Source organism: Tubulanus polymorphus, chromosome 10, assembly GCF_964204645.1.
Source record: "Tubulanus polymorphus chromosome 10, tnTubPoly1.2, whole genome shotgun sequence".
In the NCBI taxonomy this organism is placed as follows: domain Eukaryota; kingdom Metazoa; phylum Nemertea; class Palaeonemertea; order Tubulaniformes; family Tubulanidae; genus Tubulanus; species Tubulanus polymorphus.
The window spans coordinates 1,101,680-1,122,679 of NC_134034.1; the positions used below are offsets into that span (position 1 = coordinate 1,101,680).

The window sequence follows — 21,000 nt, forward strand, 5'->3', positions numbered from 1 at the left end:
AGTTCCCGATGAAGTCATCATCGAGTCGACGACGACTCCGCGTGACGAAACGACAGAAATTACAAATTCGAATTCCTCGACAGACGCGGCAGACGTAGAACACGATCGAGTTGAACGCGAAACCGCGGCAGCGCCACCGAATAAAAAAAGAAGAGGGAGAAAACGTAGTAAAGGCAATGTGTTCGTCATAACCGTTACGAAAAATACATCGGAGAACGCAAGCGAGAAACCGTCGGCAACGGACGATACGCAAGATGACGGTAGAGTTAGCGAGACGCCGCATGGACTGATTCCGTCGTCGCATGAGGAAGTGACTCCGCAGCGGAGATCGAAGAGAATCTCCACTTCGCAAGTACAACCAGTAAGTAATTAATTATTACTAGTCAATTGATTTGTTAAAACTTATTCACAGGGTTTATTCTAAACCTGCAGGGAAAATCAAGGAATTCTGACTTTTTTTCATAGATCAGGGAATTCTGACTTTTCTTAACAATCGGGGAATTAGAATTGTTGTTGGTGTCTAGTTGTTCTTGCTGTTGATGAGTGGCACAAGGAACCTCTTCATAAGAAACAGCCCCAACTGAGAATATCTTATAATTTAATGCGGGAATTTGAATTTTTTGGGTCTTGTTGATCTTCTTCATGGCGAGTTGCACAAGGAACCTCTTGATTAGGAACAGCCCGTACTGTCAGGGACAGTTAGTTCAAGGGTCGGGAAAACAAGGGGAAAGAGTACAGAATTTTGGATTGATCTATTAAGACCCCTGAATTTCTGTTCACAGGAGTTGTTAATTGGTAAGTTAATTAATTAAATCCTGATTCATATTTTAGGCCGACGCCGACGAAAGTCGGAAAAAACTCAGTCTTTTCGCTCGATCTCTAGAAAATGCTCCACTCGACGAGAAATCGGACTCGCGACGAACGACTCCTCGAAAACATTTCATCCACGTCGAAGAGACGCTTTCTCCGTTTAAAAAACCACCCGCCGTTAGCGAAACCGTCGATAACAACGCGGTAATGGTCGTCGAGGAGACGCAATCGCCGGAGAAATTCTTACGTAAGAAAGCGAGTTCACTCGAAGCGATGGCGTCTCCGTCTGCTCGGAATTTATTCGAGAAGATTCTCGAAGCCGTTAACAATGACGATTCGTCGCCCCCGACGACGCCACCAGTAGCAGACGGAGAATTGAATACATCGCTCGTCTGTATTCCGAACACGCAGGAAGATCTATTAAGCAGTTTCCACGACGACAACAGTGATAATAACGAAGGCGGCAATTGTTGCGTTCCCGAATCGCAGGAGAATTCGAATTTGGAATCGGGCAGACGATCGCCGATCGTCAAGCTGCAGAAATTGACCGCGAAAGTTTTGGATTATTATAACAAAAAGTCTTCGGCTTCAGCGGCTGCGCCCGGCGACGATGAAGATATCGTGCCCCCTTCCCCGGAGAAACTGTCGGTACGGAAGAGGAAGCGCGGGCGACCGCCGAAAAATGTTAAAATGAGCGACATTTCAATCGCGTCTCAGGAATCGGGGGTCGGTTTATTGTCGCAGACAACTGATTCGTCGTGTTCGAAGTCGCAAGAGCGGAGTCCGTCTGTGACTCCGGAGCAAGAGGGGGGTTTAACTACAACTCAAGAACCAAGACAAGGCCCAAGTCCGTCTGCTGCTGAAGAACAATCAGTGACTCAAGGTCCGAGTCTTTCCACACAGGTTGCTATCGTGACACATGAGAGGAATTCAACTGCGACTACTAACCAGCAGCAGAGTCCGTCAGTAAATGAAGAGCGAACTCAAGAGCGACATCCGTCTGCTCCGACCCCGACTCATGAGCTGTGTTCATCCATGAATCTTCAGTTGACCGCAACCGCGACGCAAGCCAACGAAAATTTGGATGGACGGCAGAATTCCGATCAAAGCGAAGAATTAACTCAAGAACCTTCGCCGATGGATCCCACGCGCGCTGACGAACAAAAAGACGAGCATCCCGACGCGACTGATAATCTAGACGAAGTCATCGAGCCGAACGAACAAGTCGTCAATCGGTCTCAAGGATTCGAAATTCCGCCGTTCAAGGAGCCGAGTTTGAGCGGGATTTCACCGGTGGAAACGAGCGCCGGGAAAGCGTCTACGACGACGTCGGAAGTTGGATTTTGTCTTTCGAATTTGTTGCCGACACCTTTGCAAAACGACGACGGTCATTCGGTAGCGGACGTCGACGATTCGGTCGTTATTTTGGACGAAAAGGAGAAAGTTAGCGGCGACGATGTCGTCGTTAACGAGGTCGTCGAGGTCAGCGATACGACGCCGGAAGAAGCGTCGACGAACAAGAGGCCGCGTCGCCGCAGACGCTCGAGATTGACCTCGAGAAATATCGCGAGTAAACGATCGCCCGGTTTCGACGCGACCGATGATGAAAGATTTGAAAATAGCGCCGGCGCAAGTCAAAGTGAACCCCGCGCAATCGAGGATCATCGGCTAGAAATCAATGCCGAGATACATAATGACGATGATTCTAAAAAGATCGCCGCCAGTAGTCGAAAAAGTAAAAATAGCTCGGATTCGAGTGGTCAAAATGAAGCCGACACTATAAAGGATGGTCCGGAAATGCCTTCCGAGGTCCCAACAAATGACGTTAGTCCTAAAAAGAATGCTGCTGGTAAAAGGAAAAGTAAAAATAGCCCGGAGTCTGGTGGTCAAAATGAACCCATCGCGAAGAAGAGCGATGCAGGAATGTCTGAGAATCCGGAAATTAGTCCTAGAAAGTATGCTGTAAGTAGAAGTAGAAGGAATAAGAATATTTCCAGTGGTGGTCAAAAGGAACCGAACGCAGAAGGAGATGAGTCAGAAATATCCGCGATGGAGTTACCTGAAATTAGTGATAGTCCTAACAAGATCGCTGCTGGGCGAAGGAAATATAGAAATAGCTCAGATTCGAGTTGTCAAGATGAACCAAACATCAAAGAGGATGGTTCAGAAATACGTTCTGAGGTTGCAACGAAAGGTCTTAAAAAGAATGTTGCTGGTAGAAGAAAAAGCAAAACTAGCTCAGGTAGTCAGAACGAACAAAAGACGAAAGAGGATGGCTCGAACATTCCTTCTGAAGCTCCGACAAATGATGGTAGTCCTAAAAAGATGGCTGCTCGCGGAAGAAAAAGAAAGAATAGCTCAGAGTCTGGTAGTCAAAATGAACCTAACACGCGAGAAGATGGCTCAGAAATATCTTCCGAGGTTCCAACAAATGTCGTTAGTCCTACGAGGAATGCTGCTGGCAGAAGAAAAAGTAAAAGCGGTTTTGGATGCACTTCTTGCAGCGCGAGTCAAAAAGAGAGCCACAAAATACGAGAAGGGTTAGAAATAACCGTGGAGTTACCTGAAATCGGTGATAGTCCTAAAAAAGTTTCCGGCAATAGACGAAAAAGTAAAAATAATGCTGACAATCGAAAGGAGGATTCGGGAGAAATTCCGGTTGAAGTTCGGGAAAATGTCGTAAGTCCGAAAAAGAATGCTGGTCGTAAAAGAAAAACTAAAAAAGCCAGTCAAAGCGAACACGACACAGTAGAGGATGGGGCAGAAATATCTGCGGAGATGGAGGAAAATGAGGCGAGGAAAAAGAGAAATATAAGAAATGTAGCTGGGAGTCAAAGCGAACCAGAGTCACACGAAGATGAGGCGAACGTTTCTGCCGACGTCCCAAAAGATGATGGTAGTCCGAAAAAGAAGGTCGGTAGTAGAAAGAATAATAGAAATTGTTCCGCGGGGAGCAATCGAGAAGAATCCGAGATTCCTCTCGAAATGAGTCGTCCCGGTTTGAAAAAAGGCGGTAGAAAACGTAAGAGTGAAATCGGTTCCGACGACGGACGAAAAGAACCCGAATCGAAAGAAGTCGCCATGAACGCATCGCGGCTAGAGATAGCGGAAAATGCGGGTAAAAGTCCCATCCACGCGACCGAGACGGGTAAGAAGAAAAAGAGGGCTGATTCCGCGGAAAGCAACGCTGATTCGGAAGGCGGACAGAAGAGTAGAAAATTGAAAGTCAATGATGATAATGGTGATGATGGTGATGAGGATTCTGTACGTGTTGAGGATGCAGTGTCCGATGAGAAGGATAAAGATCGTCCGGGTTCGAAGCGGATTCGAAAACTGATTCGCACGAAACGACAAAGGAAAACGTCGCTGACGTCTGCCGAGAATCATCAACGCCGAAAACGGACGAATAAAACTAAAGAAGAAACCGACGGCGATCGCAGCGTCGAAAACGTGAAAGGAAAAACGTTCGCCGAAGATATATTCAATAAGAAATGTAATCTGGACTCGGACTCGGACGATGAGCCGTTGAGTTCGCTTAAGAATAATAATAACAACGCCAACGAGGAAATGATGTTGAGCGCGTTGAGAACAGGCGGTCATCAGAAGGAAAGCGGAGAAAAAAATAGCAACTTCAAAACATCGGATTGTACAGAGACGAAAGATGAGGAAATAGCGATGGAGATTGACGATAGTGCAGCGCAGGTTGGTGTGGACATTGTTGAAGATTCGGGAAGGAACGAAGTCGATAAAAAGGATGTGGAGAATAAGGATCTCATCGGTGAAAGTCTGTCTGCTGATGCTCCATCTGCTCGTGATCTGTCTGCTGATGATCCATCTGCTCATGATCCGTCTGCTGATGCTCCGTCTGCTGATGCTCCGTCTGCTGATAGTCCGTCTGCTCCTTCACCCGCCGTTCAGAGAAACTTACGAAGCAGACGCATAGCGACGAGCGAGCAGGTGTTGTCTTTAAAACAGCGCCACCTACGAGCGTCTAAACGGTCGAAATACGTGCGTCAGATAATCACAAAGACCGTCGAGTCGGCGTTGAGACGATCGCCGAGCAACCGACGAGCCATGCCGCTGAGAATCACGCGGTCATTGTCGTCGTCAGGGCAACGACGAGGAAGTAATGTGGCAGCTGTAGTAAAAGAAGATGGCGTCGTTACTGAAGCGAAGAAATGCGTAGACGCAGATGCAGCAGCTGCGGTTGAAACAGATGCGACCCCTGCTACTCCACCGATGACCGACGCGAGTGAAACGACCGAAGATCCCGAATCGGAAACTCCACGTTCTGTCAGTAAAGTTCCGCCCGGTTCACGAGTTCTCTTCACAACGACGACGACGCAACAATCATCGCCGGTCGCTAAGAGTTTAGCGACGCGTCTGCTCGAACAGGTGCGTCATCGCGCGACGAAGCAGACGACCGACAAGCAGCAGACGACGAAACCGACGCCGCGCTCATTTACCGATCCACCGAAACCGAATCGCGGATTGACAAAGTTTCACTCGCGAAGCGGAGTCGTCCTGATTCGCGACGCGGGCGCCTCCTCGCCGTCGACAACCCTGCAGCGGATGACGCACATGCGCCCGCCGCGCAGACAGTTGATGATCAGTCCGGCGAGACCGGAACCGATCGTCGTTCACTCGCACGTTCATTCGCCGACAGCGTCACCTAGTGGCAGCATTTTGAAGAAACGGCCGCCGTGCGACTCAGACGAACAAGAGATTCCTTCACCGTCAGACCTGGTACGTAAAAAATGGCTGCCTTCATTAATCTCCTTATGACATCATCAAATTGCCTACTTGTGATTTAATCTAATTAGACTTCCAGAAAAGATATATATGCCTCTATAAATCCCCCTATGACATCATCAAATCGTCTGCTAGAGTTTTGATCTATAGAGCCTTCTAGAAAAGATGTCTGCCTCCATAAATCCCCCTATGACATCATCACATTGTCTACTAGTGATTTGATCTATCAACCCTTATAACTTCTATAAAAGATGTCTGCCTCCAAATTTCCCCTATGACATCATCAAAAACGATTAAGTGATATGTAGATGTTAAGAAGTAGTTTTGTTTTGTTTTTCAGTCGAGACGTGTTTCATTCAATGAAAACGTCGACGTTCGTAAACTGCTGTCGTCCGGACGAATCTCGCCGAAACCGGTGAATCGTTGCCTCGAGATGCCGAAACAGCAGACGACACCCGCGACAACTCATCCACCGTCGCCGCTGGCTGCGACTAAATGTAAAACTACTACACCGGACATCGACACAGCTGCGTTACAGGTACGACTCGCGCGCGCAATATAACCATCATTTTATCGAGAAATATCCGAATCTAATTTTTTGGAATTTTTATTTTTTGAAATTTGGAAATTTTTTTGAAATTTTGGATTTTTTTTTCCTTTCTTTGAATCAAATTTTTTGAAAAAGATACAAATCTTTTTAGAGAGAATTTTGATCCTTTTCGTTTTAGTTCTCACCGATTTTGAATAAAAATAAAACGGAAGCAAGCGCGGAAAGTGAGAGCGTTCCGGTACCATTCGTAAGTTCGTCCGATCTCCAGTCTACAGGTCGGCGTCGCTGACCTGGAAAACTGAGGCCATCGGGAAAAATAGAAAAAAATTCGGGGAAAGAATTTGACAAATTTTACCAAAACCTGGAAAACTTAAGGAATTCAGATAATGCTATTGATCACTTGATTCTTAATTAATATGTGATTCAATTAAAAATGAATGAATTGTCAAATTTTAAACCTAGAAATTTCTCTGATTCACTCAGGGGGAATTTTGTGTAATCAACACGGGAAAGCTCAGAGAATTTGTAAATGGAGCGTAAAGTGGCGCCACCCTGTATCAGGCAATAGCGTCAACGATGTATATACGTGTATCAACTGAAATGTGTTTAATTTCTGATTGCAGTTGCCGGGTGACAATAGCTGCACGGCGGACAGCGGCAATCAGTTCAGTAACGACAGTTTAACGGCAGCAGCCTCGCAATTAAACAGTTCACAATCCGTCTGCCCGCAACTACGCGACTGCACTCAACCTATCGACATGATTCTCTCCGATCTTACGACATCAATGTGGTACGTATAACAATGACCTTCTCATTCTTAATGACTTCAATGATTCAGTGAAATTATGATTAGTTACTAATGACGACCTTCTCATTCTAAATGACTTCAACGATTCAGTGAAATTATGATTAGTTACTAATGACGACCTTCTCATTCTCAATGACTTCAACGATTCAGTGAAATTATGATTAGTTACTAATGACGACCTTCTCATTCTCAATGACTTCAACGATTCAGTGAAATTATAATTAGTTACTAATGACGACCTTCTCATTCTAAATGACTTCAATGATTCAGTGAAATTATGATTAGTTACTAATGACGACCTTCTCATTCTCAATGACTTCAACGATTCAGTGAAATTATAATTAGTTACTAATGACGACCTTCTCATTCTCAATGATTTCAACGATTCAGTAAAATCATGAATAGTTAGTAATGACGACCTTCTCATTCTCGATGACTTCAATGATTCAATAAAATTATGATTACTTACTTATAGCGCGCTGGGATCCTCTGTCTAAAGCTACTTACCTATTTTTAAATTGTTCGCAAAACATCTTGAAGAAGATGGATGCAAAAATTGGTCTTGGTTGAATCGGTGAATCAACCTCGTGACATGAAAAAAATGAATCAAATCCAATGACTCATTGATATGACCCTTGTGTGCGGTGTATTTACCTTCCGATATCAAATAAACTGAATTTAGAAGTCGTCCGCCACATTTTTGACGCCGGTTGCCAGTACATTGCATGTTACAACGGCTATTGCTGTTTCGGCCATATTTGCCGTAATGGTTGCCACAGAAACAATGACTCCTGTATTGCAGACCCATGTACGGGAAGCCTTGAAAAAAAATTTTTTTTTTAAGTCCTAATTTTGACTTGATTAAGCATTTTACTCAATAGGCCTAATTATTCTTGAAGTGTTTCAAATTGATATTTTATCAGGTCATATTTATTTTATACCAATGTAAGGTGCACTGATTACAATTTGTACGAGTGCGCTTTATGGAAAAAAATTTTATTATCATTAATTTCGAAATACCGAATGATATTTCTATACTTGCGATATGGGGGGGGGGGGCTGTTCTAGACGTTCATTCCAATCTTGACTTTTTGTTTACGAACTATTTTTCGAAAAATTTCAAATTTTGGAATTGATTAATTGATTATTTTTGTGGAAATCGTAAAATGTCGCGAAGGGTTATTCACCTCGGTTGTAACAGATTAAACCGCATCTTTCGATGGTTAGCCGTCTGTAGTCCTTTGTGTAATAACCAGTCAAATCCCTCGGCCTATTTCTGTCTGTATAACACCCGAGATACGTATCTAGTATAGATAGGAAACAAACTAATTACTAATATTTCTCCATGTTTGGTGTTCGTATCTTTCAATATAGAGATCATAACTAATTTCATATTGTGTAATTGAAACTGAAATTGAAATTTATTTACACTCATCACCTCGACGAGAGGTATACAGAGGGACATCAAGAAGTATTTACAATTGTATAACATAACGTAAAATATAGAATAATCAATAAAATTTGACAGAGAAAAAAGGAACACAACAGCTGTACAAAGAAAAATGAAGTTGTTATGTACAGCTAATATATATATATATATATATATATATATATATATATATATATATATATATATATATATATAATGAATTCCTCGAGAACAGGATTTGTTTTTAGCCAACTACTTAACCCTTTCAGTGCGTCTACACCGCAGTGCGGTGTACAAATCAGTGATGGATTTGCTAGTACACCGCACTGCAGTGTATTGATTTAATTAGTAATTACTAATTATCTCTATTGAAAGATGGCAGCACCAGCCAAACATAGTGAAATATCAGTAACTAACGATACACCGCACCGCGGTGTAGACGCACTTCAGTGGTATTCCCGTTATTCAACACACTAGGGTGGAATTTTTCAAAATTTTCAAATTATCTTCAGCACATTAGGGTATTAATTAGTCAGCACTGAAATGGTTAAAGGTTACCGAATTCGAAACCGAAGTTGAGTCGGGTGAGGGTTATAAATTTGCTTACAAAACTATCGAATTAATGGTCACAACTGTAATTCGGATGTGAAAAGTGATACAGACACTTGAGACTCCTTGAAAATGTTCATCTAGGATTGACTGCTCGCTAACAACGACCCTTTATTAGTGAAAATGCATCAGAGGTAATTCCTGAAAGTTGTCATACTTACACGTAGGTGGCGCTTTAGTGCATCGAATAAGCGCGAGAACAATACGCAAACAAATTAGAAAACTGCCGTTCCTCGGCGTCATCGCGTTATCGTAACGTTTTCAGCCGAATTTGCGAATGTTTCGATATCGTGCGCTCCCTCCTAAATCTGCTCCCGCTAATCCAGTTCCTGCTCCTGCTGTTGTCCCGATTGTTTCGAGGAAAGCGTGAAAATCCTCCCTGTAATGCGGCGATGCTAACGAGGAACGCGCCCCGAAATAAGATATCAATTTTGATAATTGTAAAGATGAGTAATTGCGTCTAGAACCGCCTATTTGAAACTCGGTTCTGAAACAGATAATTTCACCTATTTTATAACGCGGCGTCGCGACAAATTATTGATATTCGTTTTTTGTTCCGAATGACGTAATACTATTTTTATATTTGTTATTTATTCATGCTTATTTTAATGAAGAATTGTTTTTTCGTATGCTGTATTTCAGTTTGCCCTCCCCTCCCCTCTCTCCCCTCTCTCCCCTCTCTCTGCTCTCAGCTCCCCCCTCTCTCTAACAATTATGTATCAATGATTCATATTTACCAATATTGCGAAAACTGCTTTTATGAGTTTTTATGAACTCGTAACAGACCAATTTGTTAGCTTCTTCTTTGTAATTGAATTCAAAAACTTAAATGCAGTTATAAAATCTTGGTTCCTTTCATTTTTGGTTATAACGCGAGGCATAGAAATGGACATTTTGGGCACCTCTCAAAAGACCCGCGTCTATTACTATCGGTACTGCGCGTTCGCTTGTGTATGTATCAGTGATGGTAAACGAGCGCGCTTACGATCTGCCGGAGACTTCCACAGTCAGTCGATAAACATCCAGCGGTCAGCGGTCGGTTGTTCAAAAGTTGGTTACACTTAACCGGTGGATAGTTGATGAAGTGACGATTAAAAGTTCATTGTTACTATGGCATTTATCCACTGGTTATCTTTAACCAATTTTTCAGCAACTGGACCCCGGTTTTAATTTTTCTACTGCCCTGAATTTTGAAGAACTTCAGAGCATCTGATTGGTTTCATAATAGTGTCCTTACTAATGGTTAGTTAGTACTGTGTATTGGTCTGTGTGACGAATCCGTCAGCTTTTTCTGTTAGTTTTAGTTGCTTTATGTCGCCCTCTCTCAGGATATATCAAAATTATGAATGTTAAATTCTCATCATCGATCTTTCGAAGATGTTATTATTCTAGCAGTTTCATCGAGAAGTTCCCACTGTCCAACATCGAGTTCATTTTAAGAATTTTTTTTCTTGTCCCGCTCATTCAAACTCGTTTTAATTTATTCATGATTTTAGGACGAAAAATTGGTTTTTCTCTCTGTACCTCCCTCCCTCCCTCCCTCCCTCCCTCCCTCCCTCCCTCCCTCCCTCCCTCCCTCCCTCCCTCCCTCCCTCCCTCCCTCCCTCCCTCCCTCCCTCCCTCCCTCCCTCCCTCCCTCCCTCTCCTGTCAGTTATGTCATCAATAATTCGTGCTTACCAATATTGGATAAACTGTTTCCATGAGCTGTTTGTTGTTGTGATCAATCTCCAATTTCCCCGAGGCCGGTCAAAAATGAATGCTGTATTAGGAACCTATGAATTTTGAAACCGATGCATTGTTTTCGATTCCCTATTTTCAGGGCCGTCGGACTCGGACACTTGTTTAAATCGCGGCAGATTCGAACGATCGCGGATTTCGCCGCGTTGACCGAACTCGAAATCGACGCGTTGCCGTTGAAGACGCCGAAACTTGCGACCGTTCGGGCGGTACTGGCGACAATACTCGCGGCGTGGCAACGACGCGACAACAATGCCACCGATAATGACGTCACTAGTCACCTAGAAAAGGGTAAGAAATGCAGTGAAATTTGCTAATCTCCAAACCCCCAAACTCTTACTGTTTCCTTTCAGTTCAAGTCGCCCTCTCCCGAAATCCCAAATCCGCCCCTGTGTCTATTTAGGATTCATTACCACTTTTTGTCAATCGAAAGTTGATTCTTAAATGATCATAACAAAAAGTTTAGTAAAACTTAGATTTTAGTAAAATTAGATTTTTCAATTTCTGGGAAAAGAGGAAGGTCTAGTAGTGAGGGTGGGAGAGTTCCTATGGAACAGTAAGATCGATAACCCACACCTCTCCGGACCTCCTACACTATGTCACTGAGGTATAGATGGTATTTATACTTGACTAAAACGGCGGTATCGACCGAAATGGTGTTCAGGCTAAAATACCGATAAATTGATCCCTTATGAAAATGATTTTGAAATTGGGACGTTTCAAAGCTTGTATTTTTTATAACGTTTCAAAAGTGTTCATTTTTTTTGCGGACTTCAATTGAAGCAATAAAACCCACGGTTGTCTGCAGGCGTTGTTTCTAGTTCCGACTGATCTCGATAGATGGAGCCAGTCGTATTCATAGCATGCATATTTCACAGTTTCCCGAGGTGGCTGATGACTTTTTCGGTGTCATTGTTGCCTTGTTGTTGCAACGATACTGTCGGCATGGCAACAATGCGACCACAATGACACTCTGTCCAGAACTGTGGAACTGGGTCCTGAACTGGGGAACTGAATGTCCTGAACACTGTGGAACTGGGACTGAGTCCAGAATTGTGGAACGCTGTCCAGAACTGTGGAACTGGGAAACTCTATCCAGAACTATGGAACTGGGGTCCTGAACTGAGGAACTCTGTCCAAAACTGGGGAACTGGGTCCAGAACTGTGGAACTGAGTCCATTTTATTTCAGTGAAACCAGGCGGGCCTGGTTCACCGACCCTTTGCCTCTGATTTGAGTGAAATTCTTTTGAAGAAATTCTCAAGGAATCTGATTTATTTCAGTTGAACCTGCCGTGCAAGATTCTGCGATTCCAGCGATCGCTGCTTCTCCGGAGAAAATGCTACCGAGCGCAGACGCTGTCATCGACACTGACTCACCGCTTTCAAAGGGTAAGCAGACTGCGGCAGGGGAGGGGCAGACGGACAAACTTAGCTGATGGCAGACTGCGGCAGGGGAGCAGCAGATAGACCAACTGACGGTAGACTGCGGCAGGGGAGCAGCAGATAGACTAACTGATGGCAGACTGCGGCAGGGGAGGGGGCAGACGGACAAACTTAGCTGATGGCAGACTGCGGCAGGGGAGGGGCAGATAGACCAACTGACGGTAGACTGCGGCAGGGGAGCAGTAGATAGACTAACTGATGGCAGACTGCGGCAGGGGAGGGGGCAGACGTTCTAACCGATGGTAGATTGTGGCAGGGATGAATTGATCCTTTCCCTTCTCGTATTCTTGGTTCTATGTTAAATGCATCTGGAAAATTTCAAAAGAATTGTTTGATATATTTATTTAGGACCTGTTACCACATTCTGTCAGTTAGAATTTTATTCTTAATTGATTGTGACAAAAAATTCTAGTAAAATTCTCGGTAAAAGAGGGAGGTCAAGTAGTGAGGGTGGGAGTGTGTTCAATGTTTGGATAACCCACACCTCTCCGGACCTCCTTCATGCTGTTGGTGGGTCACAGATGATATTTATACTTAACTAAATTGGCTATGTCTACGTTATTGGTGTTTGGGATAAAATGCTATTTAATCGATCTCTGGTCCAAACAATTTCTAAATGAGTTCCTCGTGAAGCTTGTATTTTTTTCAACATTTCACAAGTATTAGAGTTCTTCCTGGACTTCAATTGAAGCAGTAAATCCCTTGGTTGTTTGCAGCTGATGTTTTTAGTTCCAACTAATTTCGATAGATGGAGCCAGTCGTATTTATATTTCACAATTGAATGAAACGTTATTCAACGTTTACACAATCATTAACTAATCATGATTTTGTCAATTTGATCGGTAGATTTCGTTTGATTCGGTGTCCCTTACAAACCCACCACACCTGCAGGGAGTGAAACAGGGGATTTGATTTTGAAATCAGAAATGGAAGTACAGATATAGTTGTGTGATTGGTGGTGGAATTTACAGAATTTTTTTATTGTAATCGAAGTACATAATTGGAAATTTGGGTCCCATTCAAACAATCTTCCAACCAGTCTGAACCGGCAAGTGATTGATTGGGGTTAATTTTGTCGACATTTTGGAAATAACTATATTACAAGGTTGAAGATCATTTCATCCATTTCCCGAATTAACCAATGATTTTTACGTCCTCTTACAGGAAGTGAAGATAAAATCAACTCATCAATCGAAGGCGAGTTGCTATTGGATACGAGTAATACGTCTGTTGAACAATCCGACCAATCGGAATCCGCCGTCACCGTTCAAACAGAAGCAGACGCCCCGAAAATTAACGAATCGCGAGCGTCCGATTCTGGTTTCAATAGCGACCTGTCGACGATGCAATCGGTCGACTCGGTTTGTCACCAGGGGGCAGAGGGTGTTTCGAGTCTCGTCGATTTAATAGCGAAATTCAGCGAGGAACATTCGGCCTACGATCTGTCTCGGTTGCCGAGTGACCAGATATTTAAATTGCACGCCGATCTGTTGAAATTGACGTCGTCTGCCGTCGTCGCGTTACAGAAGAAATGTGCGTCTGCTGAGGAAACATCGTAAACACAACGAAAACAATCTACGTCTGCTGAGGAAACAACAAAAACATTGTAAACATTGAGGAAACATTGTAAACAGAACATTAATTTAGAATTCTATGTAGACACTGGTTTAGTGCAGCCTGGACCCAGCACCTCTCAGACTCGAGGGGCTGCAGGTTCCAGGCTGCTGACTGTCCGAGGGGCTGCAGGTTCCAGGCTGCACATTGATGATAACTGCATGAAAACACCTCGAAACTGTTTAAAAATCTTTGATATTTAACGCTAATCGCGGGTTCGATATTTCTATATGTTTATTTCTCCTCCATTCGAAACATGTAATTCAAAACCGATGGATATTTTCTTTTTTTTTCTACTTGTGAGTTACAAGCATGAAAAATTATGTTAATTAGCTACAGTGAACCGAACAATTCTGCAAGGGGAGCATACATTGTTTCACTGTAAAGGCAGCATACTTAGCTTCACTGAGTGTAAGGGGAGCATACTTTGTGTATTTACACCAGCTGGATCCGATCAGAGTCCAGTTTTGTGTAAAAACTCTCATTTCTAAATTTGGTATACTCCATTTGTGAACGTACTGAAAGCTCCCCGAAATAGTGTTTGTAGCTCAGTGAAAGTTTTGTGAATCTTATTTTTTGTACGAAATCGACTGAAAACCGTCTGTAGAAACTTTCTGCATTTATTTGTATTTACTTTAAACAACGCATTTTTGTAAATATATTAATAAAACTTTGGTAAGTAACTGTTAACTCGAGATTATATTAGCTGAGCCTAGGATCTCCGAGCCTTGCTAGAATTGAGGATCTCTGAGCCCTGCTGGAACTGAGGATCTCTTAGCCTGCTAGAACTGAGGATCTCTGTGCCCTGCTAGAATTGAGGATCTCTGAGCCATGCTAGAACTGAGGATCTCTGTGCCCTGCTGGAACTGAGGATCTCTGAGCCCTGCTGGAACTGAGGATCTCTTAGCCTGCTAGAACTGAGGATCTCTTAGCCTGCTAGAACTGAGGATCTCTTAGCCTGCTAGAACTGAGGATCTCTGTGCCCTACTAGAACTCAAGATGTCTGAGCCCTGCTAGAACTGAGGATCTCTTAAAGTAATTGGGGCCAAGACGTTTAGTATCCTCTATATTCAGCATCTTGTCCCTCAAGTACCGGGTTCGAACCTGGGACACCCTATCCAGACTACTTTGAATTACTTTGTCACAATGCAGTGATTGAACGCAGAGTGAAACCCTGTTTATTCTCTTCAGCATCCTCTATTCCCTGCCTGGGACGACTCTGAATCAAACATTCCTCACCATCGCATTACTCACTCGCCAGGACGAATTACAGCCACATCCTTCAAACCATTAACAATTAATGATCACATTTTAGAGAATAAAATTGTTTATTTTTCATTCTAATTACTAAAAAAAGCGCTTCATCATTTTACACACGTTTTAAAACTATCGGATATAAAAAATACACGAAAATGTGCGATATTTATGAATTAATAAAAGTGAATCTCTGTCCGGTAACACTGAGTTACAACAGTTCATCCAATCAATCAGCGTCACGATGATATAACAAACTATTGTATAAATGATTCATAAGTATTCGAAAATAATGTTCTACAACGGCCTTAATTTCTGTTCTATTTCGATAGACAGTAGACTGTGCTCAAGCAGTCCGATCCTTTAAGCTGTCGGTCTATCTTTGAGCTCGAGTCATAGCTCTGAACAAAGTTGAAAAAGAAAATCAGTATCGAATAATGAACTAAACTAATTAATACATGATTAACTAATAAATGGATGGTAATTAAAAAAGATAATGAATTCAGCAGTTTGTTTATATAGAATATCCCTAACCCCCTTCACACCCCCCTCCTCCCTCCCCCCATAACATAGCACCATTTACATTGTAATTATACACTGTAGCAGGAATGTACATGCTTCTATATCTTATCGTAGTCAGAACTGTGGAACTGGGTCTAGATCTGTGGAACTTAGTCCAAAACTGTCCAACTGGGTCTAGAACTGTCAAACTGGGTCCAGAACTGTGGAACTGGGTCCAGAACTGTGGAACTGGATCCAGAACTGTGGAACTGGGTCCAGAACTGTGGAACTGAGTCTAGAACTGTCAAACTGGGTCCAGAACTGTGGAACTGGATCCAGAACTGTGGAACTGGATCCAGAACTGTGGAACTGGGTCCAGAACTGTCAAACTGGGTCCAGAACTGTGGAACTGGGTCCAGATCTGTGGAACTGGGTCTAGAACTCTAGAACTGGGTCTAGAACTGTGGAACTGGGTCTAGAACTGTGGAACTGGATCCAGAGTTCTAGAACTGGGTCTAGAACTGTGGAACTGGATCCAGAACTGTGGAACTGGGTCTAGAACTGTGGAACTGGGTCCAGAACTGTGGAACTGGGTCTAGAACTGTGGAACTGGGTCTAGAACTGTGGAACTGGGTCCAGAACTGTGGAACTGGATCCAGAACTGTGGAACTGGGTCCAGAACTGTGGAACTGGATCCAGAACTCTAGAACTGGGTCTAGAACTGTGGAACTGGGTTCAGAACTGTGGAACTGGGTCTAGAACTGTGGAACTAAGTCCAAAACTGTCCAACTGGGTCTAGAACTGTGGAACTGGATCCAGAACTCTAGAACTGGAACTAAGTCCAAAACTGTCCAACTGGGTCTAGAACTGTCAAACTGGGTCCAGAACTGTGGAACTGGATCCAGAACTCTAGAACTGGGTCTAGAACTGTGGAACTGGGTCTAGAACTGTGGAACTGGGTCTAGAACTCTAGAACTGGGTCCAGATCTCTAGAACTGGGTCTAGAACTGTAGAATTGTGTCTAGAACTGTCAAACTGGGTCCTGAACTTAGGAACTCTGGCGTTATAATCAAAATACAAAGTCTGGTGTTTGGTGTTTGGAATAAACCCTCACGGTCCCTCGCGACCACGCTTGTTACACTCGAGTCCCTCACGACCACGCTTGTTTATGAGAGGGTCGAGAACTGGGTAATTCATCGATGTCGCTATCGCTGCTGAATCCAGCGTTCCTCAAAAAGAAATCATCGATCGCGTTAAATCCGCCGTGCCAACTTCTACCGGTGCCACCGCTGCGCCCGGTTTTACCGCCGCCCGATTTCTTCGATTTACGCGCGGTTTTCGACGACGCGCCGGCCTCGGCGGCAGACGGAGCGCCGACCTCGGAGTCGGAAGATGTTGTATCGAGATTCAACGCGTCCGTGCTGAATATTTCTTCGCTGGACCCCGGTCCGATTGTTTGAGTGCGACGTAATCGCGGTTGAATCGGCGTATCGCTGGTTTTATCTGTCTGCCCGTCCCCCGCGCAGACGACACTCGACGCCGTCTGCCGAAGACTTTTCGTGTCGTTTGCTCCGTCGTCGTCATCGTCGTAATAAAATCGCGACGGGATCCGACTTTCGAAGTAATGCCAGGTGGCGGCGGCGTTGAAGTCCGACTGTCGTTCGGCTTGTTTTAGGGCGCGGGCAATGAGTTCGCAGTCGACCGCCGGAGGAGGGTTCACGTCTGGCGGGATGTACGCAAGTTTCTCGGGTTTTCCCGGAATGAAACTCGCCCCACTTTCATCCTCCGTAGAAGACGTCAACAATACACCTTAAATAGAGAGAGAGGAGATAATTAGAAATCTATAATCTTATGAGTCTGGAGCCACCCCTTCAGACAACATGCAGTCTGGAGCCACTCCTTGAGTTGATATGCAGCCTGGAGCCATCCCTTCAGACAATCTGCAGCCGGGAGCCACCTGTTCAGATAATTTAGTCTGGAGCCACCCCTTGAGATAATCTACAGTCTGGAGCCACCCCTTGAGATAATCTACATCCTGGAGCCACCCCATCAGGTAATCTACAATCTGGAACCATCCCTTGTAAGCCAATTCTTTCCCTACACTTACCGACTTGAGGTGGTTGTCGTGGGAATATAATTTTCGTTTGTTGATCCGGTGATTCGGGCGGAGTTGTTAACGTATCGTCCGTCTGCGTCGATGAACTGTGACACGAAACAGGTTTCCGCGGCGACAACATCCGTTTCACGCGTAACTGACGATAGATTTCGAACTCGAGTTTATTCCTGCGAGCAAAAAATAAAATCATATCTTATTTTTCATTTATTTGTTCATTTTAAGCAAAATCAGTCTTCAAATTTGACACAAGGGTCAGGCAACTGTGGAACTGGATCCTGGGTTCAGAGTCAAATTTACAACTAACTGTGGAACTGGGTTCAGACTCAAATCAAACCCACACAACTGTGGAACTGGATCCAGAGACAAACTAAACCCACACAACTGTGGAACTGGATCCAGAGACAAATTAAACCCACACAACTGTGGAACTGGGTTCCAGTTAAACTCGTTGGTATTCCCGGTTGTAAACTCACCTCAATTGATCCTCGGTTTCTAAACTCATTACGTTCGCGCCGATGTTATCTAAATGAATGATCCTCGCGAGGGTCGGTTCGCCGTGGTAAATATTATCCTCGATTTTATGGATTCGATTTTCGAAGCGCGAATCGTCGAACACTGGATTCTCGGAGCTGCCGTTCGACAACATGTCGTCGCCCGGTCCGTACGTGCAGTCCGAGTCCGTGAATTCGCATTCCGGTTTTTCCGGTAGACCGTGCGTGCCGGTGATCGCCGTCATTTTGAAAAGGAGTTCGTCGACTTGGTATTCGATTTCGGCCATCGTGAATTCCTGAAACAACATAAGATTTGAAAATTTGTCAAACAGGCGCCCAATTACAAATCCCCTGGAGCCAGTTCCATAGTCAGGTCTTAAACGTAAGACCGTTCTAAGACCAACTTAGTTCTATAGCTAATCTAACAACTTACGCCCAGTCTTAAGACTTTAGACCACTTTTGGTCTTAAGTCTTGACTATGGAACCGGCCCCTGATTCTGCCATACAATTACACAAAATTCTCTCCCCCCCCCCTCTAAGTGAATCCAAGATATTTCTAGGTTCTAAATGTTACGATTTATTCATTTTTCATTAAAACACATATTGATTAGAAACATGTGGTCAATGGCATTATCTAAATTTCATAAGTTTTCCAGGTTTTTGATAAAATTCATCAAATTCCTAGAGTTTTCCCTGATTTCTGATTCCCTGAGTTTTCCCGGTATTCCACATCTGTGGCGCCACCCAGCCAGAATTCCGGAAATCATGATAGAAATGATGATAAGAGATGACTAACTAACCGGTGGAAGCGTGGTGTCCTCCTCATCACTGTCATCATTCTCATCGATCGGTTTCAATCCGACTCGGTCCAGCAACGTCGTCCAATAGAATCGCAGCGTTTCTAACGCTGACATCGACGGTGGCTCCTCCTTACAGGACGTTTTCAAATAATACGTCAAAACAGCAACGATCTAAACAATAAAATATATTCATCTCAATTACTGATTGGCTGTGGAGATCTATTTCGATTACTGATTGGCTGTGGTTTATTATGAATGGACCAATCAGGAGAAGACATTTATCTCAATTACTGATTGGCGTTGTGTAGTTTGAACTGACCAATTAGGAGCAAGAGATTCATCTCAAATACTGATTGGCTGTGGTTTAGTTTGATTGGAACAATCAGAATTTTGAATGCGCAGATTTGCTGAACAAATTTTCTGTCGGCCCAGAAGAAGTTCTCTCAAGATTTTGAATACCGGTAACAGGGGACAAATTTCACAAAAATTTAATCTATCAATATCGAAATATTTCAAATTGGAAAGATTTTTTAATTAACTCACTTGAACAGAAAAAGGGTGACAAGGAGTTTCTATTTATCTCAACGAGTTAGTTCATAAAGCGAACTCAATTTAACAGAAAACTTCTTCAAACTTACATAGCCGGTGAGCAGTCCGAGACCGAATATCAGGAAAGTGACGACGAACACTCTCGCCCCCTGGTGACTGTAATTAGCGATACCGTCGTTGAACGGATACGACCGAACGAGCAGTCCGGACAGACTGACGCAACCGAGCCAAAACGAGCTGAAATACCAGCTCGCCGAGTTGAACAGCAGAAATCCTAAACTCGTGAACGTCATCAAAACCAACGCGAACGACACCTGCGATATAGCGAATATACAATTTACAATCTTAACATTCGATTGAGTGAGGGTAAATTCAGAACCGTGGAACTGCATCTAGGACCCATTCAGGGTGGCCACTTGTATTTCACTTGCTTTTACCCAGACTATTCCCTGACATACACATTGTTTTCCCTGACTTGATCTGCTAAGAATCCAATCAATAACACAATCAAATACTTAAGACACAGATGGAAACTGTTTGATTTTACACATGATCTCTCGAGGTAATCTCAACAAATTTCTCTATCCCCTGATTTCTAGCCGTTTTACAAAATTCTCCGACTTTTCCCTGACTTCCAGGTAAGTGGCGCCACCCTATCTAAACCTTTATTTATTGAGGATATATTTAGAACCGTGGAACTGTATCTAGTACTCAGGAACCAGTTCCACAGTTGTGAGTTAGAGTTAACTCTGAGTTAAAATTAGTTCATTTCCAATGATTTAACTCCGAGTCAAATCTTAACTCAGAACTGTGGAACTGGGTCCAGGACTCCAAATCCTAGTTCCGTAGTTATGAATTAGTATTTAACCCCTAAATTCAAAGCACTTGAAACGAACGAATTAAAACTGAAACTTACAGCGAACAGTAGAATTTCTGTGCGAGCTTTTCGGTAAATCGTGAAGAACCGTACGAACAATTTCTTGTATTGTAACAATTTCAGGAACTGAACGCAAAGTAACAGAATCAGTAAACCGACTAGAGTACGCAGTATCTGTAAATAGAAAATATCGCAACAATATCATCATCGGGATAAATCCTCGAGTATCAAAGTTATCACTAGGGGTAAATCCTTAACGTGGACCCAGTTTTATAGTCTGGGTAGCAAAGTTACCCCTAGAGGTAAATCCTTAACCTGGGGCTTGTTTTATAGACTGGGTTTAAAGTTATCCCTAGGGATAAATCCTTAACCTGGACCTGGTTTTATAGACTGGGTATCAAAGTTATTCCTAGGGACAAATCCTTAACCTGGACCTGGTTTTATAGACTGGGTATCAAAGTTATTCCTAGGGATAAATCCTCAACCTGGACCTGGTTTTATAGACTCAGTATCAGAGTTACCACTAGGGATAAATGGTAAATATGAAACAGACCCCTCTAAAGACTGGAAAATTAAACTAAACAGTTCTTTCTTATTTCATGAATAACTCGGGGCCCTGAATGCAAGTTCAAGAATCACTACAAAATCTAGAAGCGT

General features: G+C 43.4%; 2 protein-coding genes across 2 annotated transcripts in view; one reads left to right on the top strand and one right to left on the bottom strand.

The window, feature by feature from the left end:
- Positions 1-3,134: 3,134 nt before the first annotated feature.
- LOC141912105 (uncharacterized) lies at positions 3,135-14,396 on the top strand. The gene is made up of 7 exons (XM_074803323.1): positions 3,135-5,556; positions 5,903-6,100; positions 6,291-6,359; positions 6,736-6,902; positions 10,779-10,987; positions 11,979-12,086; positions 13,305-14,396. The coding sequence occupies exons 1-7, from the start codon at positions 3,136-3,138 to the stop codon at positions 13,697-13,699; spliced, it is 3,567 nt and encodes a 1,188-aa protein (XP_074659424.1). The 5' UTR covers position 3,135; the 3' UTR covers positions 13,700-14,396.
- A 673-nt stretch (positions 14,397-15,069) lies between these two features.
- LOC141912192 (polycystin-1-like protein 1) overlaps positions 15,070-21,000 on the bottom strand; it is a 94,301-nt gene continuing 88,370 nt past the window's right edge. Inside the window, exons 46-51 of the mRNA XM_074803406.1 lie at positions 20,383-20,517; positions 19,556-19,780; positions 18,918-19,088; positions 18,099-18,412; positions 17,617-17,792; positions 15,070-17,318 (exon numbers count right to left, since the gene is read on the bottom strand). Of these exons, the coding sequence (XP_074659507.1) occupies positions 16,660-17,318; positions 17,617-17,792; positions 18,099-18,412; positions 18,918-19,088; positions 19,556-19,780; positions 20,383-20,517 (1,680 nt within the window). The 3' untranslated portion in view covers positions 15,070-16,659. The remainder of the gene's footprint in view (positions 17,319-17,616; positions 17,793-18,098; positions 18,413-18,917; positions 19,089-19,555; positions 19,781-20,382; positions 20,518-21,000) is intronic.